General features: G+C 45.1%; 2 protein-coding genes and 1 long non-coding RNA gene across 5 annotated transcripts in view; 2 read left to right on the plus strand and 1 right to left on the minus strand.

Moving 5' to 3' along the window:
* The first annotated feature begins 81 nt into the window (after positions 1 to 81).
* On the plus strand, positions 82 to 4,462 carry LOC108247350 (small membrane A-kinase anchor protein). Of its 2 annotated transcripts, none has more exons than XM_025010402.2 (2): positions 82 to 422; positions 1,832 to 1,969. In XM_025010402.2, exons 1-2 carry the CDS (start codon positions 215 to 217, stop codon positions 1,879 to 1,881), a joined length of 258 nt encoding a protein of 85 aa, XP_024866170.1. In that variant the 5' UTR covers positions 82 to 214; the 3' UTR covers positions 1,882 to 1,969. The 2 variants fall into 2 exon arrangements, with proteins under 2 accessions (XP_024866170.1, XP_017290885.1); XM_017435396.3 differs by having other exon boundaries at positions 252 to 422; positions 1,832 to 4,462.
* Positions 4,463 to 5,709: 1,247 nt separating this feature from the next.
* Positions 5,710 to 16,024, minus strand: part of hibch (3-hydroxyisobutyryl-CoA hydrolase) — a 16,020-nt gene continuing 5,705 nt past the window's right edge. The window contains exons 7-15 of one of the 2 annotated variants that reach the window (XM_017435398.3): positions 15,126 to 15,204; positions 11,256 to 11,401; positions 10,577 to 10,663; positions 9,817 to 9,875; positions 9,645 to 9,726; positions 8,453 to 8,572; positions 7,441 to 7,474; positions 7,303 to 7,341; positions 5,710 to 6,210 (exon numbers count right to left, since the gene is read on the minus strand). In XM_017435398.3, coding sequence (XP_017290887.1) covers positions 7,334 to 7,341; positions 7,441 to 7,474; positions 8,453 to 8,572; positions 9,645 to 9,726; positions 9,817 to 9,875; positions 10,577 to 10,663; positions 11,256 to 11,401; positions 15,126 to 15,204 — 615 coding nt within the window. In that variant the 3' untranslated portion in view covers positions 5,710 to 6,210; positions 7,303 to 7,333. The remainder of the gene's footprint in view (positions 6,211 to 7,302; positions 7,342 to 7,440; positions 7,475 to 8,452; positions 8,573 to 9,644; positions 9,727 to 9,816; positions 9,876 to 10,576; positions 10,664 to 11,255; positions 11,402 to 15,125; positions 15,205 to 16,024) is intronic. The other variant, XM_017435397.3, reaches the window with a different exon arrangement.
* On the plus strand, positions 8,472 to 11,020 carry LOC119617142. The gene is made up of 2 exons (XR_005233324.1): positions 8,472 to 8,606; positions 10,547 to 11,020. It is a non-coding gene; the product is annotated as an uncharacterized LOC119617142 (long non-coding RNA).

The following is a 16,024-nucleotide window of genomic DNA, read 5'->3' on the forward strand; positions in this document are numbered from 1 at the left end:
GGAGGGAGGATCATGGTGTGGGGTTGTTCTTCACGCTTCAGCACACAGAGACACGTTGGACATATTCGTGCTCCCGTCTTTGTTGGACAGTTTTGGGGGACAACCTGACACAAAGCAAGGTCCATGTGTCCGACCTGGACCCGACAGAACCCCTGTAACGTCTTTAAGTTCTCCTGCACCTGTGGAAAGCAGAGTGGGCCAGCAGCAGGGCAGGATGTGGACCAGGAGGACCGCGGGCCGCCGGCAGGGGGCGCTGTGCCCCCGTGTCGGTGCGCGGCGCCCGGACTCCCTCCGCCGCTGCGCCTCGGTGCTGGTAATCCGTGCTGAGACCCGGTTCCGTGTGGCGCTGCGGGGCTCGGCTCGGCTCGGTTCGGCTCGGCAGAACCCGGAGGCAACAGCAGGACCGTCCGCAGCAGCTTCGGGTATTTTTTATGTTTTAATTTTGATTTAAATGATGATGACGTGAAGCCCTCCGGAGCGGAGGAACTTGTTTCTGCGCGCGGGGATGATTGCGTTAAAGAGCCGCGGACGGGTCCGAACCGAACCGGTCCGGATGGCGGTTCCACCTGAACGACCTTGGGTGACCGGATGAGCAGAACGGGACCTTCCCGCTGCAGTTTGTTGAAAGTCTGTGCAGCTTTGTGGGTCTCGTTCAGAACCGGGATGTTTTTTTTTTAATCGCCCGCCGCCGAAAGAAGAGCGATCATGTTTCTGATCCGTTTCTGTCTGTTAGCAAAATATCTCCCGAACCGCTGGACGGATTCTAATGAAACTTTCGGAGAACGATCGCTGGATTCGGCTCCGCGTCTCGTCAACTTTCGGGCTCAGTCTAGTTCAAAATGGCCGCCACAGCCAAGCGTATCCAGCGAACACAAAAACGGCAACAACTCCGTCAGTTTTACAGCTACCGAGCTGAAATTTGGTGTGGTAGTAGCTGAGACTGACCCCAAACTTGTGCCTTGACCGCGAACCGATCGCGCGAGATCTGCGTTCCAAACTTTGGAGTCAAATCTGTCTGTCTGTTAGCAAAATATCTCGCGAACCATTGGACGGATTTCAAAGAAACTCTCTGGAGGAAATCGCTGGGCCAGCACAGTTTAAGATGGCCGCCACAACTAAACGGTGGGGTCATAGCTGAGGGTCATCCCCGGCGCACGCGAAATGAAGTCATTTTACTTTCAAGGTTTAACCAAAATGGTTAAAAACGGCGTCATTCCTCAACACGACGACCCCCGGCGGCGGGCGACAAGCATTCCTTCCAGGAGTGTCGGGTCGTTAATGTTGGCTGAGCCGAGTCTGCGCCACTCCCAGACGGAATAAATCATTCATGGACTCCAGGATGCTCCCGGAGAGAAGCACCTCCTTCGGTCTGCAGTCGGTTCGTGGAAACAGACGGGACACGGGGGGACAGGGTCCATGACAGGGTCCATGTGTCACGAAACAAGGCGGCGGCCTGAGTCTTAAACCTGAGTCAGTTTCAGATTTCTATAAACCATCTGGCTGCTGAGACCTGGGAAAGCTCAGGTGATGATGTCACGGCTCTGGAGGCGTCTGATTGGTTCGTGAGTTAATTGAACACATCATTGACCTGCAGAACCCTGGTTCAGTGTCCAGCTGAGGTTCCGAAGCTGCTCAGAGTCTTTGTCCTCACAGGGACGAGTCCTGGACCAACATGAGCTGAAATGTCCCTCAGGGAGGACGAAGACACGTCTCCCACAGAAACATCAAGTCCTGATCGTGGAAAGGCGACTCAGTTCCACCAGGAACTAAACCCTAAACCGTATTTTTAAGCTTCCTTATCCCTGAAGTCCTTCCTGTTTTCTCTCCGCAGGTGAGGACATGAGAAGACGGGGCGGCGTTCCTCCACGATGGTCCCCCTGAACGCGACGCCGGGACTCGCGGCTGGAAGCGGATGACAGGAAGTTGAGGCGCTGTTGAAGTGAATCGATGAGCCATCCCTCCGGAGGATGGGCTGCGTCAAATCCAAGAGGAGCGAGGCCGCCTCCCAGCACGCCAACGCCACGGAGAGGAGGAGGACGGCGGGCGAGAAGGCCTACCTGGTGGGCTCGGAGGAGAGCTCCCCCCAGGTGGACCCGGTCCTGCTGGAGTACGCCCAGAGGCTGTCGGAGGAGATCGTGGCCCGCGCCGTGCAGCAGTGGGTGGAGGTGGACAGCCGCTACAGCGACATCCCCTACATCGAGTGTGACGTGCCATGACGGGAGGCGGGACCCGGAGGGGGAGTCCCGGAGGTCCTGGAGACAAATCAAGGAATGAATCATTCATGGAGTGAGAGTCTGGAGCCGCGCCGAGGCCGGTGATCCGATCCCCCGCCGCTCCGCTTTTAAACCCAATCAGATATTTGCTGTGAAAGTTGAGTCGACTCGCTGTCGTCCAGGAGGGTTATTATTAGAGCTGATGGTTCGGAGAAGGACCCTGCCCGATCAGAAACTCGCCGTCCTGAGCGCCGCTCCTTCAGATCCCGCCTTTCCTCGCAGCTGCGCCGTAAAAACAATCAAAAGTTGAGGATAAAAACGCAGAATGGACCCAGGCTCCTCGGCTGTTTCCTGCCCCGGTCACCAGAACTTTAACTTCAGTGAGAAGCAGAAAGTAGGAAATATTCCGAGCCATTCCCTGGAACCGGGCCGAGGTGGAGGTCAGGGGTCAGTCAGGATAAAACCAGTCGACGTGCAGAAATTAATTCAGCTTTAAATCAGATTATTTAGGTGATTTCTTTGCATTTATTGAGATGATTCAGATGAGCTTGGTGATAAAAACCACTTTTTATTTCCCATATTTTTGTGAATTCTCTAAGTTTGAAACAGGACCTGATTTATTTATCCCGGCTGACCTCAGATCAGTTTATTTGAGGTTATTTAAGGTCTAAATAAGCAACAAACTGCTCCATTTTTTAGGTTAATTAACTAATTAATTAGTGTTTGTTAATTTTAAGGGAATTTTGTGGCTCTTTATAAGTTTTATTCAGCTGGAGAGATGATAGCTGCGGCAGACTCCCCTCCGAGGAGCCGGGTTCTTCCTGTGATCGTTTACAGGGTTCTGGATCCGCGGTTCTCCGGACTTTCTGCTTTTTTTACTCAGTTTCAGTTCTTGAATCTGACCAACGCTTGACAGGAAGTCAGATTTTAGCTCCAACAAGGCAGTGGTTCCCAAATGAAGGTTCTGGACCCACTGTGGGTCAGATGATCCACAGAAACCTAAAAGTCTTAAAATAAATGAACCGTAGCTGATATAAAGAGGTAAAAACAGCAGTTTTAAATGGATCAGAACAAGTTTTTATCCGTGTTTAGTCACTTTTGTTTTGGCCCAAAGCTGAAACGTTTGGGAAGCGGACGTCTCAGGTCCCGTTTCAGGTCGTTTATTTAAAAAAATTCAATTAAAACAAGATTTTCAGACTCTAATTATCTGCTGGAGTCCTCCAGATTCATCCATTTTCTGTAGGAATCACCTGGTCGGAGCTAAAATCCTCTTTTTGATCCTAAATAACTGAGTTATTTTTGGAGTTTTTCACGGATTCAGATAAAGAAATGTGTCTCTGTGACATGGAGCCTTTTCAGGAGAGAAAATGTTCAGAAAACTGAGGGGAAGAAGCAGCTAAAAGTCCAAAGAAAACCCTGAGAAAGTCCGGAGAGCGGCTGATCAGAGCGGACCAGGTGGACGGCGTTACGAGTCGAGCTGTTTACGCTCAGGTTTTTATCCAGAACTCGACTCAAGCTCGCCTGCGGAGCGTCCTCACCACATGCCTTCTCCGGGAAAACTTTGTGCTTCGATATACAGGCAGAGAAATCCGCCTCAGACTCGTTAATCCTGCAGGGTTAACGAGTCAGAGGAGGTTTTAAAGTCTCTCAGGGGTCAGAGGTCATCAGACGTTTGTCTTCAGAGGAAACTGGGAAGATCTGCTGACGATCTGTTCTGGTTTTCCTCTGACGGACTCGTGGAAACATCCGAGTCTTCCATCTGAAAACGGTCCGGGATCGTCACTCATTTTAATCTCCCAAACCACCCCCAGAGGCGGGCGATCATGTAAGTGCCTGCGTCTGCTCACAGTTAGGAACTCGCGACACAAAGTGTTCAGCCGTCGTCTCCTTCCTGACCCTTCCGGGCCTCCGTAGAGGTCAAAGTCGAGTTCTTCCAACCGCGGGCCGCACGAGCCAAATAAATCTGCTGCCAGCGCTCACAGGAGGGGGCGGGGCTTTGACTTCGGGTGGAAGAACTGCAGCAGGAAAAGACGATTTAACCTCAATAAATCTGAAGCTTTTCCAGGATTTAGGTTCATCTGAGGGTTTGTTTATTTCAAACTCCTCTCCTGCAGATATTTACCCTAAAATGACTTAAAATGAGTGACTTTCTGCTCACAGCCTGTACTTTTATTATCTGTAAACTCTGATGCCAATAAATGAAAAACATGCCTTCAGTCAATAAAACGCTTCATCCCTCACGAGTTAAAGTCCAAGTTTCAACATTTCCTGTGTTTGCTCGGGAGCAGCAGTCAGTCGAAGGTTCGGCTCGGAGACGTCTGTTTGAAGAGCGAGCTCATAAACTGTGACGCCGCTGAGGAAACGGCAGCCTGCGTTCCCTCAGCGTCGTCTGAAATATGTGCAGCTTATCGTCTCTGAACCGAGCCGAGCCGAAGCTTCGAGAACCTCCTGGATGTTCTGGCTCAGAGACGCAGAACCCGCTGGTCGGAACGCGTAAATGAAATGTGTCTAACAGCAGTCCTCCGATCTTATCAGGAGGTTTACAGGAACAAGAAGAGCGGCTCATAAAAAGTATGGCTTCAGAAACACACGGTTGAGCAACTCTGGTGTTTAAAAACAAAAAATATATATTATATAATTTATATATTTACGGATCAACTAAATGTTATGCTTCACCTTTAATTATTTCACCAAAAGGGGAATCAGTGAGACAAACACAAAGGGATCAGGAGGTTCTGCTGGTCTGGAGCCCAACGCCAGAGTGGAACGCCATCAGCAATGACCTCAGAGAAGCAGCTGGGAAGGGTCAAAGGTCATTAAGGGTCCATCGTTCTACAGAGAGGAGACATTTCAGACAGCTGCTGATTCACCCTGAAGGTCAGACCGTGCAATGAGCTCCACCTCAGACTCTACAGGCCTCAGTCAGCAGGTCAAAGGTTAAAGCCTCGTCTCTCGACTTGAAGGAGCCTCAGAACCTCAGAGGTTCAGAACCAGCAGGTTCTGCAGGTGTGTGTTAACACAACAACAGGGAGGAACGACATCAGCAATGACCTCTGAGATGATGCCAATCAATGTGGGAAGGGTCAAAGGTCATTTCCAAACTATCTGGAGTCCATCCTTCTACAGAGAGGAGACATTAAAGACAGCTGCTGATCTTCACCCTGAAGGTCAGACCGTGCAATGAGCTCCACCTCAGCCTCTACAGGCCTCAGTCAGCAGGTCAAAGGTCAAAGGTTAAAGCCTCTTCTCTCGACTTGAAGGAACCAGAAGACTTCAGGAGCAGAACCAGACCAGAGGACAGATGTTTACCCAGAATGCACTGCAGCTGTCAGCACGGTGGTGGAGGGCTGATGGTTTGGGCTGATTCTGGAGTCAGATGTGAGGCCACCTGTCCGACAAACAGGACGGTCCAGAACCAGAACCAGAACCAGAACCTCAGAGAGCTGAGCAGAAACCAACGATGGAAAGAAGAGTGGGCCACAACTCCTCCACAGCCTTTTAGATTTGAGGTTATTTAATGATTCTGCACCGATCCGACTCCGGCTCATAAATAATTCAGAAACACGAGATCTGATGAGTCCGTCAGAAACAAATAAATATAAAAACACGTTTTAAGGATAATATTAATAAATGTATTTGTCAAACTAAGAGAAAAGCCATTATCTGCTGCAGAACCGGATGAAACGGATCCGTGTCACATCAACGAACACCCACGGGAGACATGATGAAGCACTCAGCAGTGAGAGGAAAACTAATATCCACAGTTAGCTCCTCTTTTCTGATATTATCTTCCATCTTCTGGTTGCAAACGACCAATCAGAGCGTCGGTTTTCCTCCGGACCACGGCGGCGCCCGAGACGGCGGGAAGTGGCGGTTTAGGCGGGAAACGTCAGGTCCTCGTCGCCCAGCGAGGAGAAGCACTCGTCGATGCTGCGGTCGGAGACCTCGGCCAGCGTGGGCGGAGTCCAGCCGGGGTTCTGGTCTCTGTCCACCAGGACTGGGAACAAGCAGAGAGCGGCGGCGTTTAGAGGGACGCCGCGGCGCGGGGCGACTTCAAACAGGCAGCATCATAAAAACAATAACCTCCATTTTAAAACACGATCAACTCCAATTGAACGACGTTTCATTGACAAACAAACCGACTGACGGTTGATAAATTCAACTTTAACTGGATTACAGCTGAAATAAATTGGATCCCATAAAACTGATGTGACTAACAGTGACTGCAGTGAATTGGGATGAATTGGACTCATTCAGAAAGGAAGTAATTAGATTTAAACTGAACTGAAACAGAAATAATTCAGTTCAATTGAACTTTAAGCAGCTGGATTTGATTTGGGATTTAACTACATTTAGATAAATTGAATTGACTTTAATGAATTGGAGGAACCAAATTAAATGGGACTCTATTAAACTGAATGTGAGGCTTTAAATCGGACTGAATGTAACGTGATTACATTTATTTAACTCAACTAAACTGAATTGGATATCACATAAATAAATTGGACTTTATTAAAACAGTTAATCGGATTAAATTGGACTGAATGTAAGTAGACTGATCTCTGAATCTGACTACATTTAATTTATTAATATTTAAATCAATTAAATTGGAATCTGAATGAACTGGATTAAATAGAAGTGCAGTAAATTGGGATGAATCAGACAGTTTGATTGAATTTAATGAAGCTGTAACTGGATTCAACTGAAGCGAACTGTAAGCAGCTGAATTTAATTTTCAATTGGATCTGTAAGTAACTGAAGTGACTGGAATGAATTGGAGTGAAGCTAACTGAACTGGACTGTTCATATATTGAAAATTTAAAGCATCTGCGTTAAACTGAATGGGATGCTTTGAATCGGTCTGAATGTAAAATGATTCGATTTGAACTGAAGTCAACTAAACTGAATTGGATTTTACTTAAATAATTTAAATACAGTGAATTGGACTGTGAAATACAGTGAAATACAGTGAAATGGATTTAATGTAGAATCTATGTTAATTGGATTTTAAATTAATTGGACTGTGTTTAACTCCATTTAATTGAATCTGAGCTGCTATGAATTGGACTGAATGGGAAATCCAACTGACCTGTTCAGCACCTTGACATAAATTTAAAGTTCTAATGATCTGTTTATGGAAAGAAAAAGATATATTAATTTACGATTGAAGTGGATTTTTGTTTCTCTTTGGGCTCCAAGTGAATCTGTGTCCTCGGCAGTCACTTACCGGCTCGAACGCCCTCGTAGAAATCACTTCCTCTCTGCAACGAAACGCAAACAACCCAATTAAACGACGCTGTTTAAAAGCGAACAGCCTCAGAAATGCGTCAGTTTTTATATTTCAGTTGAATTTCAATCATTCATCGGCGCAAAAAACGCAGTTTAATCAAATTATTAGAGATAAAACTCACTTTCTTTGAGGTTTGATGATAAAATTATTGGTAATTAAAACTCTAAACTCCCTTTTCTGATAAATCATCTGATAAAAGCCAACGGTTTGCAGAAATCTGGTTTGTTTTCTTATTGGATTCTGTAAAAAAGATGATTTATGACCTTTTTCCATCAGAACCAGGATCTTTTTTTGGTTCTTATTAATGAGAAACATTTATTTTAGGTTATTTAGCTAAAAAAAGCACCAAATCCAGCATCTTTTGTTGCTCTTCTAGGTAAATAATTCATAAAAGTCTGATTACCAACCCTTTTATTTCAAACATTATTCATTCTTTAAGCCGATATATTTACCATGAAGCTGCCGTTTTCCATTAACAGTTGAAAAATGTGAATTTACCACCATTTTCTGTGTATTTTTTTAGACTTTTACCAATGAATAAAGTGCGTTTGTGCTCATTTAGCAGAAAAGAACTGACTCTTGTATCTTTTTTTTAAGCTTTCTGATCTTTATTGTATCTCTTCTTGTTAAAAAATTAAATTAAAATGGTTCACGGTGTCCTTTAGACAATCGTTCACTTCTTTATCTTTAAGAAAAACCCTTTGGAATGAAGGTTTTGTCATAATTTAAGCAATTTAATGACGGCAGAGATCCTTAATTTGGTGCTAATGATGGAAAAACGAATGAAACAAAATTTAAAAAACACTTTTTTATCCCACAACAACCAGAATTATTGGATTTTACTTTCATGGCAGCCCCAATTAAAAGAAGAAGATGTTATTATTTTAGGTTTAATTCGACTCCATTGCTTCTAAAGGCAGATATAAATATAAATATTATTTTATTTTACCATGCAGGCCTGGCTCAGGCGGTACTCCATCACCAACACGTCCTGCAGACTCATCCTCCCTCCCAGCTGCAGCTGCCTGAAGGTCATCTTCAGGGACGTCGGAGACATTTTGGACAGAATCTGAGATGTGAAAACCAGGAAACACGAGACAACGGTGAGTCAAACGTAACATTTAGAGCAAACCCAGTGATGCAAGGGGTCCAAAATTAAAAATTTGGTCCTAGCCAAGGGCCAATCACGATCGATATTTATTAAAAATCACATAAATAACCTTGATTTTAGATGTATTATGTCAAATCATTCATATAGAAATATCAATGACCTTTTCCCAGTTACAGATTATACAGAATTTAGAGCAAACAGACTTTAATGAACACAGACAAATAGATCAAATTTCAAAAAGCTCATCATTAGCAGTCATTTCTTACGCCTCACTCAGCTTTTAAATGAAGTTTTTAACATTAAAACAGACAAAAACCTGATCATACAGAAATTAAAACTATATATTGTTGGCTTCTAAGTCACTGTCAGAGAAAACTTCACTTATTAGGCTCAGTTTGTTTAAGCTAAATAAGAATCAGAGACTCGATCTGTCCCAGACTAGAGGGCCGGATGAAATGTTACAGAGGGCCGGATCTGGCCCGCGGGCCTTGAGTTTGACACGTGTGGTTTAGAGGATGTTTGAAGCTTATCGAGATAAAAACATAAATATTTACCCAATCAGCAACTAAACCAACCAGATTCTTAACTGCAGCTGTTCTTAAATAAAAGAGAATTTCACATAAATGCTTAAAAGGACCTGACAGCCAATTCGAAGCAGTTGCCATGTTAGCAAAATATCTTGTGAACCCGCTGGATGTTGTCCAAATAAACCCTCGGGGACGTAACACTCGGAGTCAAACTAAACCAAGATGGCCGCAGCTGTTTCTCCCCAGTTTCAGATCAAAGCCGGCGGGCGATATGCATTTCTTTACGCTCGTTTTCAGGCCTGATCCCAGATCTACGGTGAGAATTTGCCTCTTGGAGACAGAATACGTGTGTTAAAATAGACAAACCCCTTTTTAAGTTTGATAAATAACAGATTAAGAGTCTTAAACCTACCAACAAACACCTTTAATGACCTGCGAACCACAGATTTCCACAGAAACTCTCAGCATTGAACAGATTTATTTCTCAGGACTCGAGGACAAACCTCGACTTGTTTCGTGGCAAACTCCGAGCCGTCCGCCTTCAGGTCCTGCAGGATTCCCTCCACGCTGCTGGATCCGAACAGCCTGATGGGCGGGAAAAGGAAACAAAAACAAAAACGTTTCTACGGGGAAACTAACAATCAGAACACAGAAATAAATAAAATAAAATCCAACCTGTCGATATCAGAGACGTGTTTGTCCAGAACAAACGGCTTGTCGGAGTCCAGACTGCTCTGTGGACACAAACACATGCAACTGAATGGGGTTGTGTCAGTATCTTACCTGCAGCAGGCAGCAATCAGAGCGATCTCAGTGTGGAGAAACAGGGAGGAGTTAAGCTAACAGCTACTCGGAGCAGAAATGGTTGAGTTTTTACGCCTCGTTGGATTTATATTCGAGGGAACAACGAATCCTTCCGACAGTTCAGTCCCTGCCCCGCCTGTTTGTTTAACTTTTGTAAATAACTCGTTGAATCCCTCCACCCCGCCGTGTGACGGAACGACCCGACCCTGAACGGACCCGACGGTTCAAAGAAAGAAGGAAGCATCTTTTTATTTCTGAAGGACATCTGTATGAGACGGATTATTACAGAAGAAATGTTGGTTTTGAAGTAAAAAAACTGAATTTTACAACTTTTTGTAACAAGAAGCCATGCCTTTTTAAAAAAAATGGTGTCTACTCTTCAGTTTTTAGCTGATTTATAGCTAGTAACTAGATTTGAATAAATGTGTCCTTCCACAGACGCTCTTTTTTTTATCCGTACATTTTCTTCTATTTTATTATTTCATTTAGTTTTGGGAACTGTTTCAATAGCATCTTAATGGGTTTTGATTGTCGGGCGCACCAAGGAAGGTTTGTGAAAGCTCCGTTTTGAGTTTTAAATACAGATGTTTGTTGTGTTCAGGTGTCCGAGGAGACATTTAGGATTTTTCACCTGGTTCTGGAAAGAATCCAGCAGTTTGGAGACGTCTGCATCTTCGGGACCCTTCAAGTCCACCAGCTCCTTCTCCAGGTCTGGGATCTGTTGAGCGCAGATCTTAATGTATTTAAACGGTAAACAGGAGACAATCAGGCCACTCAACACAACTTGTGCCCTCATTTACCCGTCCACACATAAATCATCCTACAGAGTCTAATCAGGGCTTCAGATCACAGTCATCGGAGGCAGTGAGGGGTTCAGTGTCTTCAACATGTGGCGTACTGATGGAATCGAACCTCCAACCGTCTCATTGGAGGACCACCGCTCTAACCACTGATCCACAGCCACACTTTAGTAAAAGTAGATCTCATCTTGGCTCAAACAGTTTTAGTTGTTGTTGAGTTTGTAAGGAATATCTGATTTTATATTTATCTAATAAATAAAAATGCTTTCCTTTTATTTCTACTGAGCTTCCAGCCTTGGTTCTGGTCCAGTTGCTGCTGTCAAAGTGACTTCTGTGCTAAAATAAATAAATAAAGTCCTTTGGTCCTTTGGACCAGTCAAAACGTCAGCTGGCCTAAACCAGAGCGGTTCCCCCGCTGACACAACATCTGGCCGTGATCGTGCCCCACATTCGTCCCCGCAGCACCACCATCGTGAGCCGATACGGGTCTGACGGGTCGGACTCCGGCACCTTCTTGGACTCAACGAAGTGAGTGGCGACCCCAGCCCTCTGCACGTCCCGTCCCTTCAGCCGGAAGCCCGTCAGCGCCAGGAACAGCCCCAGCTTCCCCCGGAGCCTCGGCAGGAAGTAGCCACCTCCCACGTCGGGGAAAAGCCCTGTCAAAATAAAACATTTACACAGCTTTGGTGCAAAGAAGAAGACCTACACAGTGCCTTATTTAACGGGTGTATCTCATGTTTTCTTTTTCAAAACTATTCTTGGCCTTGCACATTATTAGAAAAACAGGAAAACGTCCCAATAAATAATGAGGTTTTGTTAAAATAAGAGCGAGAACTCAGCCCTCTTTGGAGCTCCGGAGTTTTTAATTGAAGCCAATCAATTAAAAACGAGACGAGAGCTGAAATTCCTGCAGTTCGGCTCGTTTTTTAACAGCTTTTGTGATGCAGAGTTAAAGTGGAGGGGGGTTGGGGGGGGGTGAAGAGAAGCAGGAGGGATTAGAAGAGCTGACCTGATTCATGGCTGAAAATGTAATAAAATAAATGCGGCGGATTAGGGCTTTTGTTCAGGACGCTGGTGGGACCTGGTCAGATCTGGTAATCCTGTTTATGTGAGGGTTTGGTGTGCAGCGCGGTGAGGCAGAAAGAGAGCAAGAATTCATCCTTTTCATGAAGGATCTGCTGAAGTTTAGCAGTTATATTAACATTTCCAGAGGAACTTCAGAGTAATTAGGACACATTCGGTAGATTTACTGCCCCAACAAACACAAAGACTGACTTAAACCCGGATCCAGGATCCTTTAAAAACTCAGTACTCATGTTTTTTACGTTGTTGGAGACTTTTCCAGACTTGTGAGAGAATCCGACCCCAGAATCGGGGCTAAAATAAGCATGTGGGGCAGCTGGATGTGGGGTGATAAAGCACTGATACTTCTGGGTTTAACCCGAGGCTCTTTGTGACTCAAACATCAACCTTTTTTATTTTAATTAAACCAACACGACCCTGCTTTCCCACCACTGAAATACTGACCTTTAATACCTTTAATACAACTGAGTATTTTAAAATAAAAGCCTAAAACTGTGGCTTTAAAGGTGGCGGGTGACATGCAATCCTTCAACACTTCTTCTTATCCTGTGAGGACAAACAAAAGTCCTTTTCTTTCAGAAATAAAATCCCACAAAGCAAATCTGACTACATTTTTATTGTATTTCAGTTTTCATCCTTGGGTCTGTATAAATAATTAAAGTTGTTTTATTCCCGTGGATGATATAAACAGCAGGAAGGTTTGGAGCTTTGGAAGAAAAAGTGGATTTTATCTGTTTATATTTTAACATATTTTTATAGTTTTCAAGGCTGCAACCTGGGCAGTAAAAACAGAGAAGTGACAGCTTTGTGTAATAAAGAGAAACCGACGGCGGCTCCTCCCTCCTCGCCGTTTCCACGCGTCAGTCCTCGCCCAGAAAAATCAATTACTGCTTCATTTCCTCCCTGTGGCCTTTAAGGAAATCCCACACAACAGAAGCCCTGGCCCGTTATCTGGCTCGCCGCGCTCATTTCCTGTCTACTGACAACATAATCTTCCTCCTAAACTTGTTACCGACCTTCGCATCTAAAACCGGACGAAGAGCGGCTTTAAACTCGAGGCTTTGTTTCAAACCCGTTAACGACGGAGCGAGCAGCAGAGCAACAAAAACAAATCATTTCATCTGACAGTTTGCTCAGAGAACGTGATCTGGATGACTCTCAGCTACCACCGTGCCAAGTTTCAGCTCGATATCTGTAGATCTGACCGAGTCAGATCCACTTCATGTTGGCTGATCTTATCTTTAGAGATAACTGGATTCCTGTAGATCCTGTCGAGAACCCGTTCCCCCTTCATGACCAACAGGGAGGTCCTGACGCCGCCTAAAATCCTACTTCCTGTCGAGCCGAGTTATATTTGGTGGTTTTCACCAATTCAGCTAAAGAAACGGGAACAAACTGACAGGCTGCCGGCAACAAAGAGCCTACAGGACCAATTTAAATACTTGTTTTCTGCTAATTTGTCTAAACGTTGAGTTTAGGACCCTCTTTATTGAACTGGAGGGACAGAGAAGCAAAGGTCCACAGAAGCACCTTCATTCACCCTGAAGAAGAAGACCAGGTTAAAGACTTGTTAATTAACTGAAAGCACAGAAAAGATGGACTCGTTCCCAGCAGGACAGGCCAACAGCCGGATTAAAACTCAGATGTTCCTGCAGACGTCTCTGCAGACGTCTCTGCAGACGTTCCCGCTGACGTTTCTGCAGACATTCCTGCAGATGTTCCTGCAGACGTTCCCGCTGACGTTTCTGCAGACATTCCTGCAGACGTCTCTGCAGACGTTCCCGCTGACGTTTCTGCAGACATTCCTGCAGACGTTCCTGCAGACGTTTCTGCAGACGTCCCTGCAGACGTTCTGCAGACGTCCCTGCAGACGTCCCCGAAGACGTTCCCTCAGACGTCCCTACAGACGTCTCTGCAGACGTCCCTGCAGACGTCCCTGCAGACGTTCCCGAAGACGTTCCCTCAGACGTCCCTACAGACGTCTCTGCAGACGTTCCTGCAGATGTCCCTGCAGACGTCCCTGCAGACGTCCCTGCAGACGTTCCTGCAGACGTCCCTGAAGACGTCTCTGCAGACGTCCCTGCAGACGTGTTTACGGCGTAACGTCAGCCGCGGTTCGCTGGTTCTTGGAGATTTGTTTCTAATCTCCTCAGCGCCTCGGGAAGAAGCCATCTGTCTGCACGTGTGAATTATCTGCAGAGCAGACTGATTCTCAGAGCCGCCGCTGCTGCTTTTTTTGTTTTTACGCTCAGGGAAACTTCCTCTAAAAGTCTGAAAACTAAAATAAACCTGAAGGTGAGCCCTCCGACAGGGCCGGAGAGAAAGATGTTCTCAAAAACATAAAAACTATCCGTGTAGACAAATATCTCTCTGCTTATTTCAGCTCATTAAGGCCACTTAAGCCTTTAGGATTATTTAAAGGTAAACTCAGCTTTTCAGAGCGTTAATGAAGACACTGATCCCAAAGAACAAACAGGGATTAGGTATTTTATCACTTAGCAAACACAAATAAATGACTTTAACTTTTAAGATTTTACAGATTTTAGCTAAAATCCATGACTAAAGGTGCAAGATATTGTGTTAAAATGTTATTTTTTAAGATTAATTCCTCATCCAGATGATGTAATTTTGTTTTTATTTGTCACACTCCTGCTGGAAGAAATAAAAACAGGAGTAAATCTGGTTTTCTTAGCAGCTGCTGTGTATTGTTATTACACCCGGATCACACTGTTTAATACTGGATATCATTAATTCAGTTTCCGAATCATCTGTAAACCAGACGGAGCGTCACTGATTCAGGATATGAGGCTAAATTTAGTGGGTTCTTCTCATAAACGAGGTCTAACGCTGGCTGGGAGGCAGAAACGTTTCAAATTTAATAAATCCTCGTAAATAAACCCTGACTGTGACGGTAAAGACTCCACGGACCGTCTCGAGAGTCAGAAGCTTCCACCCTCTCATCTGTCGAGCACAGAGGTGGTCGCATCATCATGAGGGCTGCACAAAATGGATGAAACTGGATCTGGACAGGATCTGAGTGAACCAAAGTGACGAATCCCAGTAAAATCCAGGAAACTGGAGCTGTTTAAAGAGCTTTTCTCTGATCTGAGGCCATTGAACAAACGACCTACAGCAGGTAAGACATTAATTAATAAAAGCTTTCACACAGGTTGCCTTACAGAGCACAAATACGGCGGATTCTGTTGTTTTTCAGGTTGCCTAATCGACCTTAAAACCTCTTTGGGAAAGCAACGGGGCAGAAATAATCTTAAAGGGATAAAAGTTGGGCAGCCGTACCGATGGCGGTTTCCGGCATGGCGAACAGCGTTTTCTCCGTGGCAACTCGAAACCGTCCGTGGACCGACAGGCCGACACCCTGCGGGGAACAAAAACATTCAGGAAATGAAGAAAGATCGCACCGAGACGCAGGCCGGTCGAAGAATACAGAGTGAGCTGAACCTCAGCTGAAAGCTAAAAGTAGCTACATGCTAACGAAAAGCTAACAAATACAACCTGAAAGTAGCAAGATCTCAGCTAAAAGTGGCTAAATGAGCGCTAACAGGAGTAAAACACTAGCTAAAAGCTAAATGTAGTGGAAGGTTAGCTAAATGTGGCAAAATACTATAAGTAGCAAAAGGCTAGCTAAAAGCTAAACATGAGCTAAAAGCTAAAATGTCCACAGGAAGACGAGCAGAATTCAAAGACTTCCAGGTTTTTCTTTGGGGATTTAAAAACAAAGTTGAATATTTTAAGAAAGTATAAAAGTTACAGAAACTGACAAAACAAACCAGGACCCTCAAAGGTCAAAGGTCCCTGCGTGTTTTCAGTAAATCTTTGTATTTTTTATCCGTTTCCCGGCCCGGTTCGGTTTGTTGGAACATGCGGCGGCGCGCTGCACAGATAAAACTTTGATTGCTAATCACCGGCCCAAAACCAGAAACCAGGGAGTTGTTTGGTGTTTTTTTCTTTAATTAAAGCTCGCGGGCGGCTCCGAACAGAGGAGAAGTGAAGGCCGGTGCCGGCGTGCCGGATTTAAAGGTTGCCGTGGAAACAACGCCTCGTAAAGGTCTCAGAGGGAAGTGTTTATTCTACGGCGCTTCAAGGTCTTTGGCCTCGCAGAGACATGACGTCTGATTAACTCTGATTAACTCTGATTTGTTCTGATTTACTCTGATTAACTCTGATTAACTCTGATT

Source organism: Kryptolebias marmoratus, linkage group LG6, assembly GCF_001649575.2.
Source record: "Kryptolebias marmoratus isolate JLee-2015 linkage group LG6, ASM164957v2, whole genome shotgun sequence".
NCBI classification, from domain to species: Eukaryota; Metazoa; Chordata; class Actinopteri; order Cyprinodontiformes; family Rivulidae; genus Kryptolebias; species Kryptolebias marmoratus.

Excerpts from the sequence above, each read along its gene's own strand:
- LOC108247350 (XM_025010402.2), top strand. The coding sequence starts at position 215 with ATGTGGACCAGGAGGACCGCGGGCCGCCGGCAGGGGGCGCTGTGCCCC. Across the intron at positions 423-1,831 it reads ACCGTCCGCAGCAGCTTCGG|GTGAGGACATGAGAAGACGG; the intron begins GTATTTTTTATG and ends TTCTCTCCGCAG.